Here is a 24,554-nt window from a genome sequence, read left to right on the forward strand (position 1 = left end):
CCATTAGCACCTCAGATTGTGCATTAGAGTCCTCATCAGTCCCCCCAACCATTTCGGTGGTCTGTTTGTCCGCCAAAAGGTGGACTTGAGGGGGTAATATTACATGTAGAAAATTCTAAAATTTGTAGATATGTTAAAATTTTTGTGTAAGATTTCCACCCCAAATATACATTTTTAGCCAAATCCTTTGAAATATGGTAAAATCAGGAGATACCTATATATGTGCACTACTCCGAAATATCGACCTACATTCAAAACTTTCTTCTACCCTTATAATCCAATATGACAAAATAGAGGCCAAATCAAAAATATAGCTATTTTACACCCATTACCACAAGATGGGAATTAATTTTATTTGCCATTTAAATTGTAAGTTGAGACCCCATAAATTCCATATTTTTCATCATAGTATAATTCAATGACGATTCAACAAATATTCGGTCCCGTTCTACTTTCTTATATTTGTAATTTGTTCATGTTTTTACAATTCATTTCATATAGATGTACATCATAAGTCTACATTCCCAACCAATATTCTCTTGGGGGTTACAAATTCAATACAATACAAAATTTTCTTTTCTGACAACACATTAGATTTGAAAGTGGACTTGGGGATACTCCCATGTGGGGACTTTACTTAGATAAATTCCTATGGGGCAATTATCTGTATGATGGTTCCCTACCCCAAGGAAGCATATATACAATTTTTTGGCCAAATCATTGATGAAAATTTGAAAATTTTATGCGAAGAGGTTCTCGACCCCCTTAGAAACAAAGATGTCAAATAAGGGCCAAAAAATGAAAAAAGTGGCCAAGACCCTAAAAATAGCTTAAATCATACGATGGTTATATAAATATGAAATCGGGTTGTACCCTTATCCGTGAGTTATGATCGATATCACGACCTGCAAAAGCAATTTAAGGTATCTTGATGTCAGTTAACATCGTATTTCGCACTTATTTCATTTTTTTGGTGAAAAATTGAAAAATTATTCTTTATTTTGTTCACAAAAAATCCAGTGAATTCAATATGATAATACAAATTGAAAAAATTGACAAAAGGAGAATAACAAATTGAAAAAATCTTCAACTTGTTCGCTGATTTTTTACAGAAAATGTTTAAAGATCCTCACAAAGTTTGTCAATAGAATGTATTATTATTTTAAAATTAGATTCCATTGAATTTTTTTCGATTTTTTTTTCCCGATTTGAGAATTTTTGCAATGAGATCTCTTTTTTCGTGATTTTTTAGCGATTTTAAAAAAGTAATTATCTTTTAACTTGGTGTGACCGTGTTAAATTAATTCGATATCATCTTTTCCGTTTCGCCACCACATAATTCGGTACTACACTTCCATGTAACCCGACATCAATTTCAGTTCTCAAAAATTAAGTCAATTAAATAAATTGTTATTAACATTCGAATTCAAAAATAAAATATAAAAAACACTACAAATGTACATTTGAAAAAAGTAAGTCAAAATGAAAAAAAAATCATGCAAAATAAAACATTACTATTATACATTTCAAAAGTCAAAATGAAAATGTTAATATATCACAATTTTACGCGATTTTTTTTTTGGATATTATCGTTTTCAGACAGGAGACAATTCCGAATTTGTATGAATCGTTAAAATCGGCCTAGCGGTTCTTAAGTTATAAGCGTAGTAACTAACACAACTTTCTTTTATATATATAGACTTTACTTTTTTATATATAGACGAAAGCAAAAAATGTTGGAAATAGCATCAAATTTTAGAATAAGTTTAGATTTGTTCGAATTGGTCATCTTTGGCACGAATTATGGCCTTTAAACGGCCAATGAAACCGTCACACGCTGCCCGAATGTTGCTCTGCGGTATTTTGACCTATTCCCGTCGAAGCGCTTGTTTGAGGTGGTCGACACTTGGTCTTTTTTAGTGCCAACCTTGCTTTCCAAAATTTCCGGAGATTTTGGTGGCCAATGTGCGCTGGAAATGAAGCGAGGAACCTCATTTTGTAACCATTCTTGGGTGGCACGTGCTGAGTGCGATGGGGCTGAGTCCTGTTGGAATGTCCAAGATCTGCGGCCAAAATGTTTGCGTGCCCAAGGATTTAATACACCCTCCAGAATATTTTCGCCATAATATTCGGCATTTATTCTGATGCCACGGTCGATTGATACGAGTGGAATGCGACCATCGGCTGTTATGGCAGCCCACACCATCACCATGGCTGGCGCTTGAGTTCTGAGCTGACCTCCTTGGCAAGTAAACACGATCATTTTGTTTGTTTACAAACTGCTGGACAACAAATGTTTTCTAATCGGAGAAAACCAAATTCGGCAGTTTACCACTTTCAGCCAAGCGAAGCAGCTTTTTAGCTCTTCGGAGTCTATTTTTTCCTTCTGTTGCGGTGTAAGTTCACTTTCTGGAATTTCAATATAATATTTCAATTAGAATATAGGTATTGCATATTCTGTGAAGGGAGATTTTAATTAAGAGCGGTGGTTTCATTCCTCTTTTTTAGCTCAGGGCAATCAGCTGTTTTGATATTAAATTGTGGATTTTCCCGTACCCGGTAGTTTGCAGGCTTTTTTGTGGCTAAGCTAGATTTTGTAAGTGGATATATACAGGACATCCTCTGTAGTTTGCAGTATGATTTCCACCGCAATTGCTGCACTTTTTGACGCTTGGGTCAGTTTTGGGATGTCGACATTCCGACGATTTGTGGAGGTCACCACAAGTAACACATACCGATAGCAATTTTTAATACGTGTTGGTATGCCCGTACTCTTGCCAGTTTGTACATTGAGGTTGGCCTTTTCCTTTTTGAGATTCTTCTATTTTCACACCGCGATTACAAAGAAGTCTAAGGCTATAAATTGGATGAATTTGTCCCTTTTTCTTTAGTTGTTTTCGTATGTTAGTTCTACTTTAAACATAGGTTGCAGAACTTTATCTTTATTGAAAATGTTGATGATAGACTTTGTTTCGAATCCTTCTGCTGCGAGAGCATCTTTATTGTCCTCAATGATTGTAAAACTGTGAAGCCATTTAATTACGACGACTAGTCGTTTTGCGCTCTTGATCTGATAGGTGTAATTATTTTTCTTTTCAGAATCCAGAGCACGAACTAGGTCCTTATAATGCTACTCAGTATAGCTTGAACCAGATTAGCAGAACGCAAACACTTACATGTACTACTGCTACAACAACAACATTTCACTCAAAAAAAAAATTTAAATGCATTGCAATGATGGCATACGACAATGAAACGATATTAGCGCACCGAATATCTTGCAAGCAATTACGGAATCGTATCCGTAGGAAGCGCGATTCAACTTCATACTTATAACCGATATTCTTCTAGTAACATTTTGTCGGCATTTCAACGTGTTTTTTTAATTACTAAATTCATTCCAAATGGTGCAGTTTATTCAAAGTTCAGCCCGACGAACTTACAGCTTTTTTACTTGCGTTATACTGACTTATAGCATTTTCAAATTCAATGAAACCTTGTGTAGCGGAAATGAAACTTTTTGAAAATCGAATAAAACTTTTAAATTTATAGAAATCAACAAAAAAAATATATTATTTGTAGTACGTTTAACATTAAAACAACGAATTATTACTAATATTGTTAAATACTTTTACTAATATTATTTCTTAATTTTTTAATTATTGTAATATGAAATTGTTCTTTATTGATTGCATATTAAATATTTTCATATTAATTATTCTTGACAGACACTAAAAGAAAAATCTATATATATAAAGGAAAGTTGTGTTAGTTACTACGCTTATAACTTAAGAACCGCTGGACTGATTTTAACGATTCATACAAATTCGGAATTGTCTCCTGTCCGAAAAGGATAATATCCAAAAATCGCGTAAAAATGTGATATATTAACATTTTCATTTTGATTTTGAAATGTACAATAGTAATGTTTTATTTTGCATGATTTTTTTTCCATTTTGACTTATTTCTAATGTACATTTGTAGTGTTTTTATATTTTATTTCTGAATATTTTATTTCTGAATACCAATTTATTTGAATTGATTTCTTGATAAGTGAAATTGAAATGGCGGGTTACATGGAAGTGTAGTACCGAATTATGTGGTGGAGAAACGGAATAGATGATATCGAAATAATTTAACACGGTCACACCAAAGTTAAAAGATAATTACTTTTTCAAAATCGCTAAAAAATCACGAAAAAGAGATCTCATTGCAAAAACTCTCATATTTAAGATTTTTTATTCTTTTTTTTGTCAATTTTTTTTTCAATTTGTATTATCATATTGAATTCAGTGGATTTTTTGTGAACAAAATAAAGAATAATTTTTCACTATATACAAATTTTCACCAAAAAACTGAAATAAGTGCGAAATACGTGGTTAAATGACACATACCTTTTAACTCCAGGGCCGACATCGTGGTTCAGCTGGAAGTTGTGAACACATTTAAACAAACAAAAATTGCCGAAAAGCCTAATGGGGATCACTTCAAAGCGTGGACCTACTTATTTCATGTGACAATAATCCGTCCAATGAGAGCTCAAAATGCAAAATTCTTTGGGAGTACAATCAGTAAAATACCAAATATAAAGGGTGGAAAATAGTAGAGCGAATGGGACTCTTGTTGTTGTTGTTGTAGCAGTAGTACATGTATGTGTTTGCGTTCTGCTAATCTGGTTCCAGCTCCAGGTTTAGAAATTCGGCTACTTTAACGGGCTGTAGCCAGAGACCTTCTGGAGTGAGTTGGGTGGGTTTGGCTGAGCAATTAAAAAGGTGTAGCGTATTGTGCGGGCCTGTATCGCACGCCGGGCAGGCGTCACGCACATCTTCATTAATTCGTGCCCAATACGAAATGAGACGACTACACCATCCTGAACGTAATTGCGCCAAAGCTACCCTGGTTTGTCTAGGCAGCTGATGGGGGGTGGACTGCAATGGATGGGGGGGTGGACTCCGAGGGCGGCATTCACTTTATAACTGCTAATAGCATCCGCGACTGCATCGGTGTGAATGTCACTCAGACCTGCCTGATAGGCTTCTTGATCTAGGGGTTCTCTCTTGTAGCGCTGGACCTCCCTCTCTAGATCATGTATGTCCTTCCTGACACGCCTGGGTGGGGAGATTTATCCACCATATGACTCTCACGGTAACACCCAAGCAGGCGTTTTGGCAGGTCTGGATATGCTACCACACTGGAGCCGCATAGCTGAGCACAGACCGACCTATCGCGTTATAAGAGGTCAAAAAGGTTTCTTTTTCCGCACCCAAGAGTTGCCGGCTAGCGCCTTGAGGACCTTGTTCCTACTTTTCATCTTGTCGCAGATAGCTGTCGCTTGCGCGGATGACTTGAACATGCTGTCGAACGTGACCCCAAGAATCTTGGTGTAGTTCGTGGTCGGTATTAGATTCCCCTCGACCTGAACATTCAGCTGTATTCTCATCTCCGCAGACCATGTGGTAAAGAGTGTGACCGTTGATTTCATGGCGGATATTTTCATATTCCTCGCGTGGAAGTATGCGGCAAGCTCCGCAATATAGGGGTTCATCCTTTCGCATATGTCATCGACCACTGGACCCGACGCCATGATCGTACAATCATCCGCATACGTTACGATCTCAATGCCGTCTGGAGGGCGAGGAATTCCGGAAAGGTAGAGGTTAAACAGTTCCGGGGATATCACCCCACCTTGGGGAACTCCCTGTTTCACTCTACGGGCTTTGGACTTCTTGTTCCGGAATTCCACGTACGACTGGCGTCCACACATATAGTTGATTATCCAACGTTTCAAACTTGGCCGGAGGTAGTTCTCTGCACGTCCTCAAACAGTGTGGCATGATTTGACCGTATCAAATGCCTTTGATAGGTCAGGTGCTACCAACACTGTTCTGTCACACGGCCTGTTCTCGTTCAGTCCTCTACTAATATGTGTGGAAATGGCGTGTAATGCTGTTGTGGTACTATGTTGTGGACGGAATCCGTGCTGGTGGTTGGCAACTGTACTGATGCTGGGGAGGAGTAATGCCTCAAGAGTCTTTGCTACTGGCGACGAAAGCGAAATCGGCCTGTACGATTCGCTTTTACTGGCATCCTTGCCTGGATTCAGTAGCGGACCACCCGGCCCATTTTCCAGGTTTCGGGCACTATGTGGGTGGCTAGCGAAAAATTGAGAACTTTCGTTAAGTACTCGACTCCCGGCGTATCCAGCTGCTTCAACATTACCATTGAGATTCCGTCCGGGCCCAACGCTTTGGATGACTTAGCGTTACGGATGACATTTGCAACATCACCCATCGTAAACTGTGGTGGTTCCTCCTCGGCGGGAAGAGATATGATACGACGTAGTACTCTTCGCTTCGCCCTATCGCTCTCGGGGTGCTCGACAAATTGTCGGTTAAAATATTTCGCGCACCTCTTCGGATCAATCACCTGAGGTCCTATCATCCTTTTTTCCAGGGTTCGAGAGCGACTTAACCGTTACGCACAGCTTACTCATATCGGTACCAATGTTGCAGCACTTCAGATGGTCTAGCCACTCTTTCCTCTTATGCTCCTGTACCAACCGGTTGACTTCCACTGTCAAATCACTGATTCTAGGATCAGTAGGGTTGGTACGACGGAGATCATCACGCTCGTTTGCTAATCCCGCTGCCTCTGCTGGGAAGTTTGGTCTTATCTCGGGTATTCGACCAACAGGTATATAGCGAGCGGCTGCAGCTTTGATGATGTTTCGGAAAATTCTTTCTGCTACCCGAACATCAGAAGGGTTGGGCAGTTCTCTGAAGCGGCGGTTGGTGAATTCTCTGAACTCTGGCCAGTGAGCTTTCCCATGGTTAAGGAAAATGCGGCGTTCAGAGGTTATGAAATCGGGCGACCTGCTTATGGAGACGATTATCGGGAGATGGTCTGAGCCAAGAGAAATGACGGGTTGTCAGGTAACGTCATTTATCAGACCGGGTGACACTATGGTTAAGTCCGGCGAACTGTGACACTCTCCTCTTATTCGGGTGGGGGCATCCTCGATCATAACTCACGGATAAGAGTACAACCTGATTTTATATTTATGTAACCATCATATGATTTAAGCTATTTTTGGGGTCTTGGTCACTTTCTTCATTTTTTTGGTCCTTATTAGCATCTTTGTTTCTAAGGGGGTAGAGAACCTCTTCGCATAAAATTTGATTTATTTAAGTAAAGTCCCAACATTGGAGTATCCCCAATTCCACTTTCACATCTAATGTGTAGTCAGAAAAGAAAATGTAGTATTCTATTAAATTTGTAACCCCCAAAACATGAACAAATTACAAATATAAGAAAGTAGCACGGGACCGAATATTTGTTGAATCGTCATTGAATTATACTATGATGAAAAGTATGGACTTTATGGGGTCTCCAACTTACAATTTAAATGGCAAATAAAATAAATTACCATCTTACGGCAATAGGTGTAAAACAGCTATATTTTTTATTTATCCTCTATTTTGTCATATTGGATTATAAGGGTAGAAGAAAGTTTTCAATGTAGGTCGATATTTCGGAGGAGTGCCCATATATAGGTATCTCCTGATTTTACCATATTTCAAAGGATTTGGCTAAAAATGTATATTTGGGGTGGAAATCTTACACAAAAATTTTAACATATCTACAAATTTTAGAATTTTCTACATGTAATATTACCCCCTCAAGTCCACCTTTTGGCGGACAAACAGACCGACATGGTTAGGGGGACTTATGAGAACTCTAATGCATAATCTGAAGTGCTAATGGGTTTAAAAAAGTAATTAACTTTGGCTATTCTTAAATCATTCAGCCCTCAATTATGAGGTGTACAAAATACAGTAAATTCCACATTACTGCTCATTTGACTGGAAAATTTTGCTACGATTTTTACCATACTAAAAATTAATTTGATCCCTTCCATAAGATTGATATATACTTTTTAATGGATTTGTATAGCACATCCACACATTTGAAGTCCACGGTTTAAATAATGAAGCCCACGGCTTAAATATACCCATATTTACAGGAATTTTAAAACACTTTTAATAGAATACGTGAACACCTATATACCAGTACGTGAACACTTAGATCAGTCATATGTGATTGCTTTGACAAATATGCATAATAGACAAAAACTACGGGCCGGCAACGCGGACCGGGCCAGCTAGTATAAAATAAATTTTGGTCCTAATTTTTGTAAATTAAATGGGCTGGTCTGAAATACGGAATATAGCTTTATAATGTTTTATAGTGAATAAATAATAGTTCATCCTACCTAATAAAGAGGGCCCAGATTCGCAGCTTGTGGGATTTTTAAGACCATATACATACGGTAATTAGGGAACGTTGAAAGGTCCCTGAGTTCAGCTCTTGCGCAACCTTTTATTTATGAAAATGCATTTTCTATGGGATTTAGCATTTGTGACTAGATTGATAAGAATTTAGGCTGAATCTATTGGATTCTATTAAAGACTTTTCCAAAAGCCCCTGAATAAACAATTTGAACTTTTTTTTCACTTTTTTTGCATTTACATTTGAGTTTAATGTTATCGAGTAATTCACTACTACTCCTCTATTTACTGTCGCAATAAGTGTTACATTTCGGTCTTTGCTGTAGGCAACACAATGTTTGCCCTTCTCCCTTTCCTGGAGCGTGGTTGACTTCTTAAGTGAAGATTAAACTCGCATTCTTCAATGAAAATAATTTTTCCCTTTGTTGAGGTATCCAATTTTTAAAGTCCCGGGCATATTTTTGCCTTAACTCTAATGTCCTGAACTCGAACATCCGTTACATTTTTATGGAAGCAAACTTCAAAGTAATTGTTAATTCCCCTGAACCATTTTTTATAATGCTCTGAGAAATATTTGTATTTTTCTCCCAAGAGATTTGTTTTTATTAATTTTAGAGTAATGCCAGGTTGATTTTCCACATAGAAAACTATGTAACTTAGGATTTGAGGTATTATTATCTTAGTTCTATTCGCTCCACTTTTTAGTGGATTACACCATTATTTTGTTTATATATTTTAATCAACGTTTTTGCTGCATTTATTTTTATAATATAATGACCGATTCTGTTTCGTGATTCTGAATTTCTAGTTTGAAGAGATTCTAGTATTTCTACCGCAACAGTATTTGACGGGCTCGTTGAAGCATCTTGCTCAGGTTCCTAATTTTCTGAGCTTCCAGCGATAACATCGCGTTCGATCATATTTAAATTTTATGTGTATGACTGGCTCTCTAAAATACTACTAATTCAGTTTATTCAATACTGGCTGGACCGGCCCGCTTTGCCGGCCCGTACTTTTAGTCTTTAAGGCATATTTTTATTATGTAAGCGGCACAATTTTTATTATAAGCAAAATAACTCCGTAGTAATTCATGGAAAAAATTATAATAGATAATCACCCACCGTCGGTTTTAGATATTTTGAATAGGCTGATCTTATTTTTCAGCCATAGGCTTCAATTGAGTGTTAAAACTCTATATGATATAGAACTTCTATAATAGCCCCATGTGGAAACTTAGCTCAATTTTTGTTATTGTAAAGAGCTTAGCAACATTTTCCATTGAAATGAGCTGCAATTTGAGATTTGTATTTACAACGTTTAGAATACCGTACTGTGTGGTATTTAGTTTTGTCTACCTCATAATTAGGGGTACAATGTTTCCAACTGAAAGCGTTTGACATTTCGGAGTTTATGTCATATAGACGTACATCCCAAATCTACATTCCCAACCAATATTCTTTTGGGGGTTACAAATTCAATAGAATACAAAATATTCTTTTCTGACAACACATTGTTTGGGAAAGTGGACTTGGAGGTACACTAATGTAGGAACTATACTCAAATAAATGTCTATAAGGACAATTATCTGTAAGATGATTCTCTACCCCAGAGTAGCCTAAATGCATTTTCTTAGCCAAATCAATTTATGAACGTGGTCAAAACCAAGATGGACTCTACTCCGAAAATTGACAATTTCATGAGAAGAGGTTTTCTACCCCCAAATAAAGGTCTAAAAATGAAAAAAAATTTTCAAGACCCTATCCAAGCTTAAATCATATGATGGTTATACCAAAACGTGAAATTGGAAAAGAATCACACCAAAAAGATTTTTTTTCATTCACATTTTTATTGACATATCTTACCGCGATTTCTTGCCAGGATACGATCCCAAAATTTTTTGAATTGTCAAAATCCATCAAGCCGTTCTTTAGTAATAAGCGTTTATTATTGAACAAAAAATCGATTGAACTCATTATGATAAGCCAAACTGAAAAATCATTAAAAAAAAAAAAACAATTGAAAATGGAAAAAATCTTTACCTTATTCGATGATATTTTATAGCAGAAGTTTAAAGGTCCTTGCGATGTTTGTCAATAGAATGTACTATTATTTTAAAATTCGACTACATTGAAAAAAATTGTTTACATTTTTCCCGATTTAAGAATTTTTGCAATGAGATCTCTTTTTTCGTGATTTTTTGGCGATTTTGAAAAAGTAATTATCTTTTCACTTTGGTGTGACTGCGTTATATTATTTCGATATTATTTATTACTATTCGCCATCACATAATTCGGTACTACACTTCCATGTAACCCGCCTCCTTCAATTTCAGTTCTCAAGAAATCAAGTCAAATAAATTGGTATTAATATTCGAATCCAGAAATAAAATATAAAAACACTACAAATGTACATTAGAAATAAGTCAAAATGGAAAATCAATAAAGACCATATTACAATAATTAAAAAATCAAAAAACATTACCATCGTTCTCCACAAATAAACAAACGTTGTTTTTATAAAAACAACAATAAAGGGATTAGGCCTGACCATTTTGCAACAACAAAATATTATGGTATCCCGAACAAACAAGCCAATACTGTTCGCGAACGTAGATATTAATAGTCAATGCAAAAGATTTAATTTCCGTTGCAAAAGGTTTCATTTAAGCTGCAAAAGGTTTCATTAATTGGAAAATTCTATACATCATTAAACTATACGATGGGTCATCCAGTCAGTAAAATGAGTGCTTATTTAAATTAGTTGTTTTCTAATGTGGATTTTGGCATGATTATTGATACATTTCATGAAATCAACGTTTGGTTATTTACCAATATACATCGATCAAATTCAAATCATTTAATAACATGCAAAATATCGATTTTTTCGGAAATTTTCGAGTTTTCCACCAAGATTTTTCAATTTTCCACTCCAGTCTTTTTGGAGTCTTTTCTTCAAATATTCTTTATAAAACCTTTCCGCTGTAATTATAAAAAACCGAAAAAATATAAATCGGTCCAGCATAGGCAGATTTATTAAATAATTATTATTTGTTTATATTGTTAAATTCCTGGTGATGACTGTCGGAGATAACATTATATTGGGAAAAAAATTTTATCAAACTTTTTTAACTCATACCAAATTTAATGGAGACTATATTGATTAAAAGTCAACAGTAATTATGTGACAAGAATTTACAGCAGAGCAGCCTTCAACTTTGTGTAAAAATCATTAATACAATCATCACAAGAATTTTTTTCTCCAATGCAATTATTTTGCTGGCTATTTTGACAGATTTTTTGTAATATAATTTCGGACCACGTACAATCTTAAAACACGAGACGAGCGGACTTTCGTCAATCGCCCAATTCAAAGTATGGATATATTCTGTTTTTCAGTACTGTAAAAAAGTACAAAGTCGACAATCATTACTCTAGTGTGGTGTAAGATATGAAATACTTATGATTAATGATCGTAAATATACCCAAAGAGTCTCATAGCACAAAAACCCTAATTTTCCAATTAAAGCATTTTTATATCCCATAACTTGCATAGAATTTTGTGACATATACACAAAATATCAGGAGAAGATATAATATGATTGAATGAATAATACGGCCCCAGCAGTTTTGCTACTGCCCCAACCTATTTTCATGCTATTTTGATACAATATGCAGCAAGAAATGGACTATAATTTTAGGTTAATAACCCAAAAATTAATTAATTTTTTTAATATATGAAATTCTTTGAGTAAAAATAAGGTATATTAAAACCCAAATCGATATTATAAAAAAATAACAATAGGAATATAAAACTTACATTGCCAGCAGTTGAAGAGTTTTGGTTCAGTACGTGTTTTATGGAAATATTTCTGTGGGGTGGTACAGGTGGCCGATATTCGCTTGGTTTAATCTCCACATTAGCACTACGAAATACACAAATGAATAAAATTTAAACGATACAAAATATTGCTTTAGTGAAAGAATACAATGATTTTTTTAATTTTCAGTTTTATGATTATTTCATTAATTATACGATACGGCAAATATACCATTATTTAATAAATCTATTTCGAAATATAGTATTTTCAGATTAAATAAAACCTTTTGCAATTGAAATGAAACTTTTTGCGGCGGAAATGAAACCTTTTGCAGTGAAAATGAACGCTTTGCAGTTGAAATGAAACCTTTTGCATTTGAAATGAAACCTTTTGCAACCGAAATGAAACTTTTTGCAAATCAAATGAAACTTTTAGATTTATAGAAGGAAAAATTACAAAATATTTTTATTTTTAGTAGGTTTAAAATTAAATCAACTAATTATAACTAATGTAAAGTTAAAGAGGAATTTTTATTGATTATTAATATCTATGTTTTTATAATATTAGATTAATTAAAATATGTTTTTTCAAGGTCTTTTCTCCAAAAGACTTTCATTCGTGTCTACCTTTTTATAACCTCCACCATGGAAAGGTGGTATAATTAATTTGTCATTCAGTTTGTAACATCTCTAAATATTCGTCGTAGAATCCATAAAGTATACACAATCATGATCAAAGTTGATTTAATGATGCCCATCTATTGAAATCGTGATATTGATATGAAATTTGAAGTAGAGATTTAAAACATGGCAAAACATTGTATTGTGTTTAGGATGTTTGGTATTGAAAATAATACCGGGATGTTTCAATAAGGCATTACATTGCGGACGCTATGAAGCGAACCATTCAATAGCCCACATATCAAGACTGCTCTATATCCATAATCAATAAAGCTGCGAAACGCGAATCCTTTATTAGGTAAGATAAATAGTATACTATAACTATAAAACATTATAGTAAAGCTTAATTTCGCATTTCAGTCCTGCCCATGCCTATAAAAGCCAAAATTTGTTTCAATTTCTCTTTTTAGCATTAAACATTTGGAATTTAATAATATGGATATATTTTATATTAAACCTTATATAAATATAAGAATAAAAATATATATTAATAATCAATAAAAAATTATCTTTAACTTTACATTAGTTGTAATTAGTTGATTCAATTTTAAACCTACTAAAATTAAAAATGTTTTGTAATTTTTCCTTCCGTAAATCTAAAAGTTTCATTTGATTTGCAAAAAGTTTCATTTCGGTTGCAAAAGGTTTCATTTCAAATGCAAAAGGTTTCATTTCCGCTGCAAAAGTTTCATTTCCATTGCAAAAGTTTTCATTTCCGCTGCAAAAAGTTTTTTTTAATTGCAAAGGTTTCATTTAATCTCAAAATGCTATAGGACCACTGATTTCCCCTCTAAATTTTCTATTAATGTTAGACTTCAAAAAAGAAAACTTCAACATTTTTTCACATTGGGGAATCAATCCGCATGGGGAATAATTGTTAGCATCAGGAAGTATACATATATAGACGAAATAAAAATACTTACACAAGCTTGTTGTTTTGGCCAATTATTTCAACATTAGTAGTTGGATTTGGGTTCATGAATGATGTTGCTTTACTCTCAGTTGTGTTGTTAGATGCACAGTTAACAATAGGATTTGTTGTTATACGTATTCGAGAGTCTGTAAAAGAACATGTGATAATTATACGAATAAAAGAGTCGTATATGAAAACAGGAAGGTTTAATAAAATATTTGTACCATTTTCTAAAATGTTGTACAAACAAAACTTTTATGTCATAATATTTAATAAAAAGGACTTACCGCGTGGATTTATAAAGTTTTGCCCTTGTGAATTGAAACTCAGAATTGACGATCTATCCATTGTGGATCGCCCCAACCAAACCCAATCATGAGCATTTGTTGTTGTTTCAGTAAAAAACTTTGACTCTTTATTTATGTCTGGCACAGACAATGATCCTTTTGAAATATCTTCCGAGTCTATAGTACTTTCAACGTGAATAGCTTTAAATTTTGAAGCATACACAACGCACGATATAACAAAGACTACAATTGCAAAGCAGAAGGCAGTCAACAAAACGTACATTCCAACTTCAATTGAAGACATGTTTCTCTTAGGAATCTTCTTGTAGCCAAAATGTGTTTTATCAGTAGATAGGCTGTTTCCATGGTGCTGTCTAGCTTGAACGGTAGGTTCATGGTGATGACTGGAATCACGTAAAGGTATGCCTGTAAAAAATATGTATTAAAAGGATACTTAGTTATTATTCAATTTAAATCCGTCATAAAAAGGCCAGACAAAATACGAAAATCTATAGTCCAATTAAAAATTTTCGCTCGTACCCAATAAACAAATCGTTAACCTGAAATGCAAACATGTTAATTAAAAACTATGTAATAATTAGGGGGACTATTTCTTTCCACAAGTCTTTGTTATTATATTCTATTAGTCGCTAACTTACTGATAATTTTCTTAAATTAAGGAAATAGATAAATAAAATTATTAAATTAAATTTGAATACCCTGTAAAAAAGCTGGGGTTTTGTGTCATCACTTTTGTCTACAATTTATGAGACACTTATCCTTATACTATTTGTCGACGTCGACGGCGTAGATTTGCATTGGCTCCAATTTTGTCGTTGTTGTTGTTGTTTGTAGCAGTTGTACATGTATGTGTTTGCGTTCTGCTAATCTGGTTTCAACTCCAGGTTTAGCAATTCGGCTACTTTGACGGGCTGTAGCCAGAGATCTTCTGGAGTGAGTTGGGTAGGTTTGGCTGAGCAATTAAAAAGGTGTAGCGTATTGTGCGGGCCTGTATCGCACGCCGGGCAGGCGTCACGCACATCTTCATCAATTCGTGCCCAATACGAATTGAGACGACTACACCATCCTGAACGTAATTGCGCCAAAACTACCCTGGTTTGTCTAGGCAGCTGACGTTCTTCAGCTGCAATGGATGGGGGATGGACTCCGAGGACGGCATTCACTTTATAACTGCTAATAGCATCCGCGACTGCATCGGTGTGAATGCCACTCAGACCTTCCTGATAGGCTTCTTGATCTAGAGGCTTCTTGATCGGTGTGAATGCCACTCAGACCTGCCTGATAGGCTTCTTGATCTAGAGGTTCTCTCTTGTAGTGCTGGACCTCCCTCTCTAGATCATGTATGTCCTTCCTGACACGCCTGGGTGGGGGAGACTTATCCACCATATGATGGTTGGGATGACTCTCACGCTAACACCCAAGCAGGTACTGCAACGAAAGCATATTATTATGCTGACGTACAGGAAGGACTTTTGCCTCATGTAGATGGTCCACTGGTGTCATGAGGAGGCACCCTGTCGCAGTTCTCAGGCAGCGTTCTGGCAGGTCTGGATATGCTTCCACTGCGTAGCACTAGTATTCGCAGACCACACTGGAGCCGCATAGCTGACCACAGACCGACCTATCGCGTTATAAGAGGTCAACAAGGTTTCTTTGTCCGCACCCAAGAGTTGCCGGCTAGCGCCTTGAGGACCTTGTTCCTACTTTTCATCTTGACGCAGATAGCTGTGGCTTGCGCAGACGACTTGAACATACTGTCGAACGTGACCCCAAGAATCTTGGGGTAGTTCGTGGTCGGTATTAGATTCCCCTCGACCTGAACATTCAGCTGTGTTCACATCTCCGCAGACCATGTGGTAAAGAGTGTGGCCGTTGATTTCGTGGCGGATATTTTCATATTCCTCGCGTGGAAGCATGCGGCAAGCTCCGCAATATAGGGGTTCAACCTTTCGCATATGTCATCGACCACTGGACCCGACGCCATGATCGTACAATCATCCGCATACGTTACGATCTCAATGCCATCTGGAGGGCGAGGAATTCCGGAAAGGTAGAGTTTAAACAGTTCCGGAGATATCACCCCACCTTGGGGAACTCCCTGTTTCACTCTACGGGCTTTGGACTTCTTGTTCCGGAATTCCACGTACGACTGGCGTCCACACATATAGTTGATTATCCAACGTTTCAAACTTGGCCGGAGGGTAGTTCTCTTTACGTCCTCAAACAGTGTGGCATGATTTGACCGTATGAAATGCCTTTGATAGGTCAAGGGCTACCAACACTGTTCTGTCACACTGCCTCAAGAGTCTTTGCTACTGGCGACAAAAGCGAAATCGGCCTGTACGATTCGCCTTTACTGGCATCCTTGCCTGGATTCAGTAGCGGGACCACCCGGCTCATTTTCCAGGTTTCGGGCACTATGTGGGTGGCTAGCGACAAATTGAGAACTTTCGTTAAGTACTCGACTCCCGGCGTATCCAGCTGCTTCAACATTACCATTGAGATCCCGTCCGTGCCCAACGCATTGGATGACTTAGCGTTACGGATGACATTTGCAACATCACCCATCGTAAACTGTGGTGGTTCCTCCTCGGCGGGAAGAGATCTGATACGACGTAGTACTCTTCGCTTCGCCCTATCGCTCTCGAGGTGCTCGACAAATTGTCGGTTAAAATATTCCGCGCACCTCTTCGGATCAATCACCGTTACGTCGTTAAAAGTGACTGAGGTCCTATCATCCTTTTTTTCCAGGGTTCGAGAGCGACTTAACCATTACCCACAGCTTACTCATATCGGTTCCAATGTTGCAGCAATTCAGATGGTCTAGCTACTCTTTCCTCTTATGCTCCTGTACCAACCGGTTGACTTCCACTGTCAAATCACTGATTCTAGGATTCTTAGGGTTGGTACGACGGAGATCATCACGCTCGTTTGCTAATCCCGCTGCCTCTGCTAGGAAGTTTGGTCTTATCTCGGGTATTCGACCAGTAGGTATATAGCGAGCGGCTGCAGCTCTGATGATGTTCCGGAAAATTCTTTCTGCCACCCGAACATCAGAAGTGTTGGGCAGTTCTCTGAAGCGGCGGTTGGTGAATTTTCTGAACTCTGGCCAGTGAGCTTTCCCATCGTTAAGGAAAGTGGGCGTTCAGAGGTTATGAAATCGGGCGACCTGCTTATGGAGACGATTATGGGGAGATGGTCTGAGCCAAGAGAAATGACGGGATGCCAAGTCACGTCATTTATCAGACCGGGTGACACTATGGTTAAGTCTGGCGAACTGTGACACTCTCCTGTTATTCCTCGTTAACCGTGCATCCTCGTTAACCGTGCAGAATGTGGAACAGTCAATCTGCTCTGCCAGCGCTGATACCCTCTGGTCATTACCTAGGACGGAATCCCACAACTCATGGTGGGCATAAAAATAAAATAAATTGGCTACCAATAATGGGCTAATATCAGGCAAATAACGCGGTTCACAGGCGGGATATACACATTAAGCACCTCTACCTCGGCAGTTCCACACTTGACTGCTACCCCCCATACATTCCATGTATGGGTCACTAGAGACTAGCTCAAGCGAGATAGGTCTGTACTGAATAGAATGGTGTAACAGGAACGATAATCCCCTAACTCCAATTCTGGTGCGATCCTTCCTTAGTACGTTGTAACCATAACAACGTCGTAGGCTGCAATTTTCATTCAGCTTGGTTTCCTGCACCGCTGCGATCTTAATATTCCTCCGACTCATAAATTCCACTATCTCATCTATTTGCCTTGAAGTCCGTTGCAATTGAATTGCAAGAATGATGCACAATCCGGAGTTGGAACAGCAACATGTGGCGTTAGGTGCTGCGGTGTTGGTTGCTGTTCTGGAGACTGCGGTGGAGTGCAATACTCCGACGACGTCTCTGATGAGGACGACGAAGAAGTGGACTCGCTGGGGACTACGTTACTGCAGCAAGTCGCAACATAATCCCTTTCGCTGTAGTCTCGCAAACGCCTAAGTCCGGAACAGTTCTTGAAGTGCACCCAATCTCTTCATCCATTACATCGCACCGAAACAGATCTGTTGTGGATGACGTTTTGACAAACCGAGCAGAACCAAAGTCCGGGGTTTTCCTCAATCACGGCACGGACCAATAAAATCCGGAGAAAGCATTCCGGGATATGCTGTTCCCAATGCAGAAAAATAAACAAACACAAACATGTACATACTGGGTTGGCAGCCGCTGGCCGAAACTGGGATCTTGACATAGGCTGTAGTGCCCATTACGAACTTTAAATGCGAAATGTGGAACAATATCTGCAAAAAGCCTCTATAATCATTTAAATACAAAATATTGCGAGGTACCGTTATATGGGAGGCTATACGAAAACGTGGACCGACATGGACAATTTACGAACTTAACCTGCATACTGGCAAAATACAAAAATGCAAAATTTTAGCGTTTATCTCAACTCGTCCAAAAGATAGCGTGATGGAAACAGACTGACACACACAGAAAGACAGGCGACCATAGCTAAATCTACTTTGAATTTTATGCTAATCAAGAATATACAGTGCCCCAGAAGCGTAAATTTTGCTTATTTACGTAACCGCTAAGATGGAAATGGGCCTCATCACTCATGATTATTTTTGATGAAAAATTATCTCCTTCTTGGAGATTGGCAGCAGCCAACAGCTGATTCACCATCTGTACTTTGTGCGGAAACATCTATTAACGTGTATTTCGCATGCGTTTGCTAAAAAAAAATGTCAAAACAGAACTTACATTAAGGTCCAATCGTAATATTTATAGTATTTTCTGATAGGATGATTACTTTTGCTTTATCTTGTATATACATTGTTCAGACTGACATGAGTATTCCGAGGAGTTACAAATCGAATGAAGGAATAAAAAGACTACTGACTCACAATGTCCCCATAAGCCTACGGAAGAGCTACTGATATACTACTGACAATGTCACAAGTGACTTCTGAATGGCAAGCTGAAGCACTTTGATAGGCTAGAGGATTTATTCTATATCGTTGGATCTCTCTCTTGAGATCATGCGGGTCCTTCCTGACATGCCTGGGTGGGAGTGTCCACAATATAATGGTTAGAATGAGACCCACGGTAACATCCAAGCAGGTAAGGCGGGCAACGAAAACACATGATTATGCTGACGTAAGGGAAGAACCTTAGTCTCCTCATCTAAATGGTCCCCAGGAGTTATGACGAGGCACTCTTTGTGGTAAATAGTGTGGCCATTGATTTGGTGGGGATATTTTCACATTACACGCATGAAAGTTAGCGGCAAGCTCCGTATACCTTAACTGCTACCCGTATGTATTCCATCTATGGATCACTACACTAGATAGGTCTGTATTGAACCAAATGATGTAACAGGATACAATTCCCCACCTCCACTTCTGGTGCGATCCTTCTCAATACGTTGTAACCAATGCAACGTTGTATGCTACAATTCCCATCCAGCTTGGTTTCCTACACCTCTGCGATCAAGATATTCCTCCGATTCATGAATACCGGGCTAGACCGGAACAATTCCTAAAATGAACCCATCCTCTGCATCTATTACATTGCACGGAGACTGATCTGTGGTGGATAATGTTTTGAAAATCCGAACAGAATCATATTCCCGACTTTTCTTCAATCCTGACAAGGACCAAAATTATCCGAAGCAGACAATCTAGGATGTGTTGCTCCAAAAACATAAAAATAAATAAATAGTCAAGTGTCAATGACTATGACATTTCCTACAGGGTAATTACAAAAGAGCACGGTTGGTGGCGAATTTCCGAAAAATGTAACTCAATGCCTACATTTGTCGTTGAAATTTTTTGTTAAGGCGAAACAATTTATTTCACCTAATTTTGCTCTCTTCTCCTATAAACAACAAAAACCATGTGCATATTTTTTCGAATTGGATTCGTGTGTTTTTCTGTAGAGCTTCAACAAGCTGAATCACCTTTGAATGTAGCCCACATTGCAAGTCGGAAATCAACAGAAACCACCATGTAAATTCTACGAAAATTTTAATTAAAAATGGGGGTTATATGCTTAACAAATTGCTAGAGAAAAACTTCTTTACCAGTTTGAGGCACACATCGGAACTTATTGTAGAAATAAAATAAGTTATAAATACTGGGCCAATTATTAAGCGGGTTTGCAGATACATTTGTACGCTCATTTTCTTTAGTTGGCAGTACTATCAAGATAGTTATTCAAGGAATGTTTTTTTTTTAAAGAAATAGTTTTATCTGTCGGGGAAAAATATTCTATTATCGATTTCTCAATTGTTTAAAACGAGTTGTAAAACCGATACCCCAGACAGGTGCTGGATTTTTGTTCTATGAAAATATGAAATGAAAAATATTCTTTATACATTTTTTCAACAATTTCAATTTTTGTAATTTATTGTTTAATATAGTTTTTTTGTATGCGTTTTTAAATAGCGAATGCTCTGTGGCAAGAATCAAATAATGCAATATTAGGGTAACCCTAAAATGCAACAATCTGGCAACATCATAACAGTGTTGCATTCCTCAGTAGTTGTAAGTTATTACATCTCTTTAACACACAGTAGTACTGATGAAATTATCAGTCTTTGTGCAACCACCAATTAATAGACATCTCATCTGTACATATTTCGTCATACTTCATGGTTCTTCATAATTAATACTTCATCACAACTCGTAAAACAACTTAAAGTTTTATTCAACAAATGAATTGATTGTTATGTTTAAATCATCGTCTTTCATTCAACCGACCACCTCCATAAGAACATAACAATATCAGAAAAATCAATTATAGCCGTAAAAACTTTTACATCCATACAGTTATGAAATAGAGCAAAATAGAGCGTTTGTTTGTCTCTCTATAAACAGAGAAACATATTTCATTAGTTTTAATTTTTACAGTTTTAAAATATTTGATTTTACATCAATTTCAATTTTTCTAATTAATTGTTTAATATAGCTTTGTTTAGTGTTTAGTAGTAATTCGTTTCATAAGAGTATCTGACAGCACCTCCTCATCGACGACTCGAGAAAAACTAAATATTCTACGCAAGGCCAAGACGATTAGTTTAAAAAACATCTAAATTAAAGAGTGCTCATCAAAACAGAGAAGTTTTATATGAGTTTGTTTAAAACAATTCTTTTCGACAGCAAAATAAGGCAGCACTCGCTTTAATGTGATCGTAAAAACGATTTAGTAGTGGTTCTACGAAATTAGTTATATCACTATTTCATTCAATGCGTACAAAAGACTTTTTTGTAGCAATAGCAAGATAGGTAGATTGTTAAGTGCACAAGTAATAACATAAATTAAAATTAAAGACAGATGCAATTGAGATAATCAGATAACATTAAGCGGTTCATACGGACCAAAACTTTTTTGTTGCCTTATGGTTTATCTTTAGCATGATTTATCTTTAGCATGGTTTATCTTTAGCTCATTATCTTCCAGAACCGAAACTGTTTAATGAACAACGCATTACTCAATGCATCTTTAAAACATAAACGAAATATTAAACAAAAAGTCTAGAAATCGATCACACCAAAATGGAGGCAGACCGTGTCCCCTCCTGTATATAACGAACTAAAAATATATTTTATATTTCATTTATATTTTAAATCAATTTTAACGGAGATGAGCCAGTTATGCGTGGTATTAAATGTACACCAAAAAAAAAAAAAAAAAAAACATTGTTGAACACAATTTTTCAGATTAGTGGAGGACTATAGCACAAAAAATAGAATGGAATAACTGAGTACTCAAAACTACTGAAATTATATATGGATAGAAGGAAAATCATCACAATAACACTTTGATAATTTAATGATCAAAATAAACTAAACTAAAAATTTGATGTATTTATTTTGTTTATTAAATTATATAAGTGTTATTGTGATGATTTTCCTTCTACGCTTATAACTTAAGAACCGCTGGTCTAATTCTGATGATTCTGACAAATTCGGAAAATCAAAATCGAAAAATCGCGTTAAAAAGTGAAATATGAACGTTTTCATTTTGACTTTTGAAATGTACAATACAGTAATGTTTTATTTTGCATGTTTTTTTTTTTCGTTTTGGCTTACTGTTTTCGAATGTACATTTGTAGTATTTTTTTAAATGTGTGTAGTCTTTTTGGGGAGTTAAAAGCTATGAACAAAAAAATCGATATATTATTGGGTACGAACGATATATTATTGGAACGGTTTAACTTTATTTAATTGTTTCGATTCCTTGAGAACTGAAATTGCAGGTGGTGGCGAAACTGAATAGATCATGTCGAATTAATTTAACGCGGTCACAGCAAAGTTAAAAGATAATTACTTTTTCAATAGCGCTAAAAAATTAAAAATCAAAAAAAAAAAAAAAAAAAAAAAGGAGAGGCTACCTCATTGCAAAAAATCTAAAATCGGGAAACATCGAGAAACATTTTTCAGTGGAATCGAATTCAAAATTATAGTACATTCTATTGACAAACTTCGTAAGGACTTTTGAACATTTGCTGTAAAAACTCAGCGTACAAGTTGAAGATTTTTTTCAATTTGTTTTCCTTTTTTAAAATGAGTGCACAATTCGGTGTTAAATGACGATTTTTCATGCCTAAAGTTAGCATCTAGCTTTCAACTTCAGGACCTACATGGTGCTTAAGCTGGAAGATGCGAACACGTTTAAACAAACAAAATTGACCGACAAAGCGTTATGGGCCTCATGTTGGTAATTTGAGGAGCAACCACCCTTGCAAAGAATGATCACGTTTTGGTAAACCATCATATGGTTTAAGCTTCTTTTCGGGGTCTTTTTTTAAATTTTTTGGCGCTTATTTGGCATCTTTGTTTCTAAGGGGGTGGAAACCCTATTCGGATAAAATGTTTAATTTTAGAAGTTGGGCCCATCATCGATTTGGCTAAAAAATAGTATTTGAGCTATTCGGGGTAGATAACCATCTTATAGATAATTGTCCATATAAGCATTTATTTAAGTATAGTCCCCACATCAGTGTCCACTTTTCCAACCAATGTGTGGTCAGAAAAGAAAGAGAATATTGGTTGGTAACGTAGATTTGGGATGTACGTCTATATGAAATAAATTCCAAAATGCCATACTAGGACTCATTCAATCGTTGAATTATACTATAATGAAAAATATGGACTTTTTGGGGTCTCCAACACACGGTAATGGGTATGAAATAATAATTATCTGTGACTACTCTGAAATCATTCTGTACTCAATTATGAAGTGGACAAAACTAAATACCACACAGCACGGTATTCTAAAAGTTAGAAATACAAATTGCAAATTACAGCTCATTTGAATGGAAAATGTTGCTAAGATTTTTACAGAAAAAATTAAGCTGTGTTTTATCCTGGGGCTATTTTAGATGTTATATATAATATAGGTTTTTAACACTCAAATTAAAGTCTTAGGCTGAAAAATAAGATCAGTTTATTCAAAATATCTAAAACCGGCGGTAGGTGAAAATCTAATATAATTTTTGCATGAATATTTATTTCTATTTAGAAATTACTATATACTATATCAACATGGCTTTCCAACTCTCAAATTAAAACCTCTGGCTGAAAAATTGGATCAGGTTTTTTGAACTAAATACAAAAAATGGGCGTAAAAGTGGTCGTTGTCAATTTTTCTCTGCATAAAAACCTGACTCTGGTTAGGACGAACGTGGTAACGAACGATAAAATCGGTCCAGCCGTTTTAAAATGATTCAATTACCATCTAACGACATTTGATTTTAATGCATATAGATACATATGTACTCTCAATTATAATAAACATATATATCGATGAAAACATACCTATTATATCTGCAAGATCTCCACCATTGTTAGTGTATTTATTTCTTTCTTTTCGAATAACTCCATCGTTTTGTACAACTTCATGTTTATTAATAATTTCGTTTGCATTATTAAAGTCAACATCAACAGCAGCAAGGGCGCTCGCTAATGGGGATGTATTATATCGGGTTTGTTTTGTTGACATTACATTGCGGCGTACTCGACATTCTTCCGATAGAAGTAGTGTAATTCTAAGTAGGTTTCCATTTCCTTCTCCCACAGCGATTACTCGGGGATGGTGAGAGGCTAGCATTGGTGCAAAGGCCACAACTTCAGTATCTAAGCTTTCAACCAAAAGGAAGTAATCTTCCACGGATATATCCCTATAAAATAGTTTTATTTGCATTGTTTTAGAATAATATTTATATAATTTAAACCTTAATGGGGTGCGAGATCCATCCGAAAACTCCAGATCAATATCCAACAGTCCTTCCTGGTATTGTGCTGTCAATTTGTGTGTTACTGCGGTTTCAGCAATGTAACCATTTTCAATACTGTTGTCTGGAGTAATTGTCAACTGCAGTCCTGATACAACGCGAACTGAAAGTTTAATAAGGCTTACTTTATCGCTGCCAACGCGAATCTCCTTTGTCCCTATTACGCGTCCTGTTATTGGCGATAAAACCTAAAACAACACATTTATATAACCGGAGACGAATTACTATTTTAATATTTAC

The 24,554-nt window shown here is 36.4% G+C and overlaps 1 protein-coding gene across 3 annotated transcripts in view; it reads right to left on the reverse strand.

Annotated features, from left to right (window-relative positions):
- Nucleotides 1–24,554, reverse strand: part of LOC101901654 (transmembrane protein 132B) — a 261,310-nt gene that overhangs the window by 77,367 nt on the left and 159,389 nt on the right. For all 3 annotated transcript variants that reach the window (XM_059122968.1, XM_059122967.1, XM_059122969.1), the window contains exons 10-14: nt 24,255–24,502; nt 23,839–24,200; nt 13,986–14,411; nt 13,709–13,844; nt 12,105–12,210 (exon numbers count right to left, since the gene is read on the reverse strand). In XM_059122968.1, the coding sequence (XP_058978951.1) occupies nt 12,105–12,210; nt 13,709–13,844; nt 13,986–14,411; nt 23,839–24,200; nt 24,255–24,502 (1,278 nt within the window). The remainder of the gene's footprint in view (nt 1–12,104; nt 12,211–13,708; nt 13,845–13,985; nt 14,412–23,838; nt 24,201–24,254; nt 24,503–24,554) is intronic.

The sequence above is a fragment of the Musca domestica genome, unplaced genomic scaffold (genome assembly GCF_030504385.1).
Source record: "Musca domestica strain aabys unplaced genomic scaffold, Musca_domestica.polishedcontigs.V.1.1 22, whole genome shotgun sequence".
NCBI classification, from domain to species: Eukaryota; Metazoa; Arthropoda; class Insecta; order Diptera; family Muscidae; genus Musca; species Musca domestica.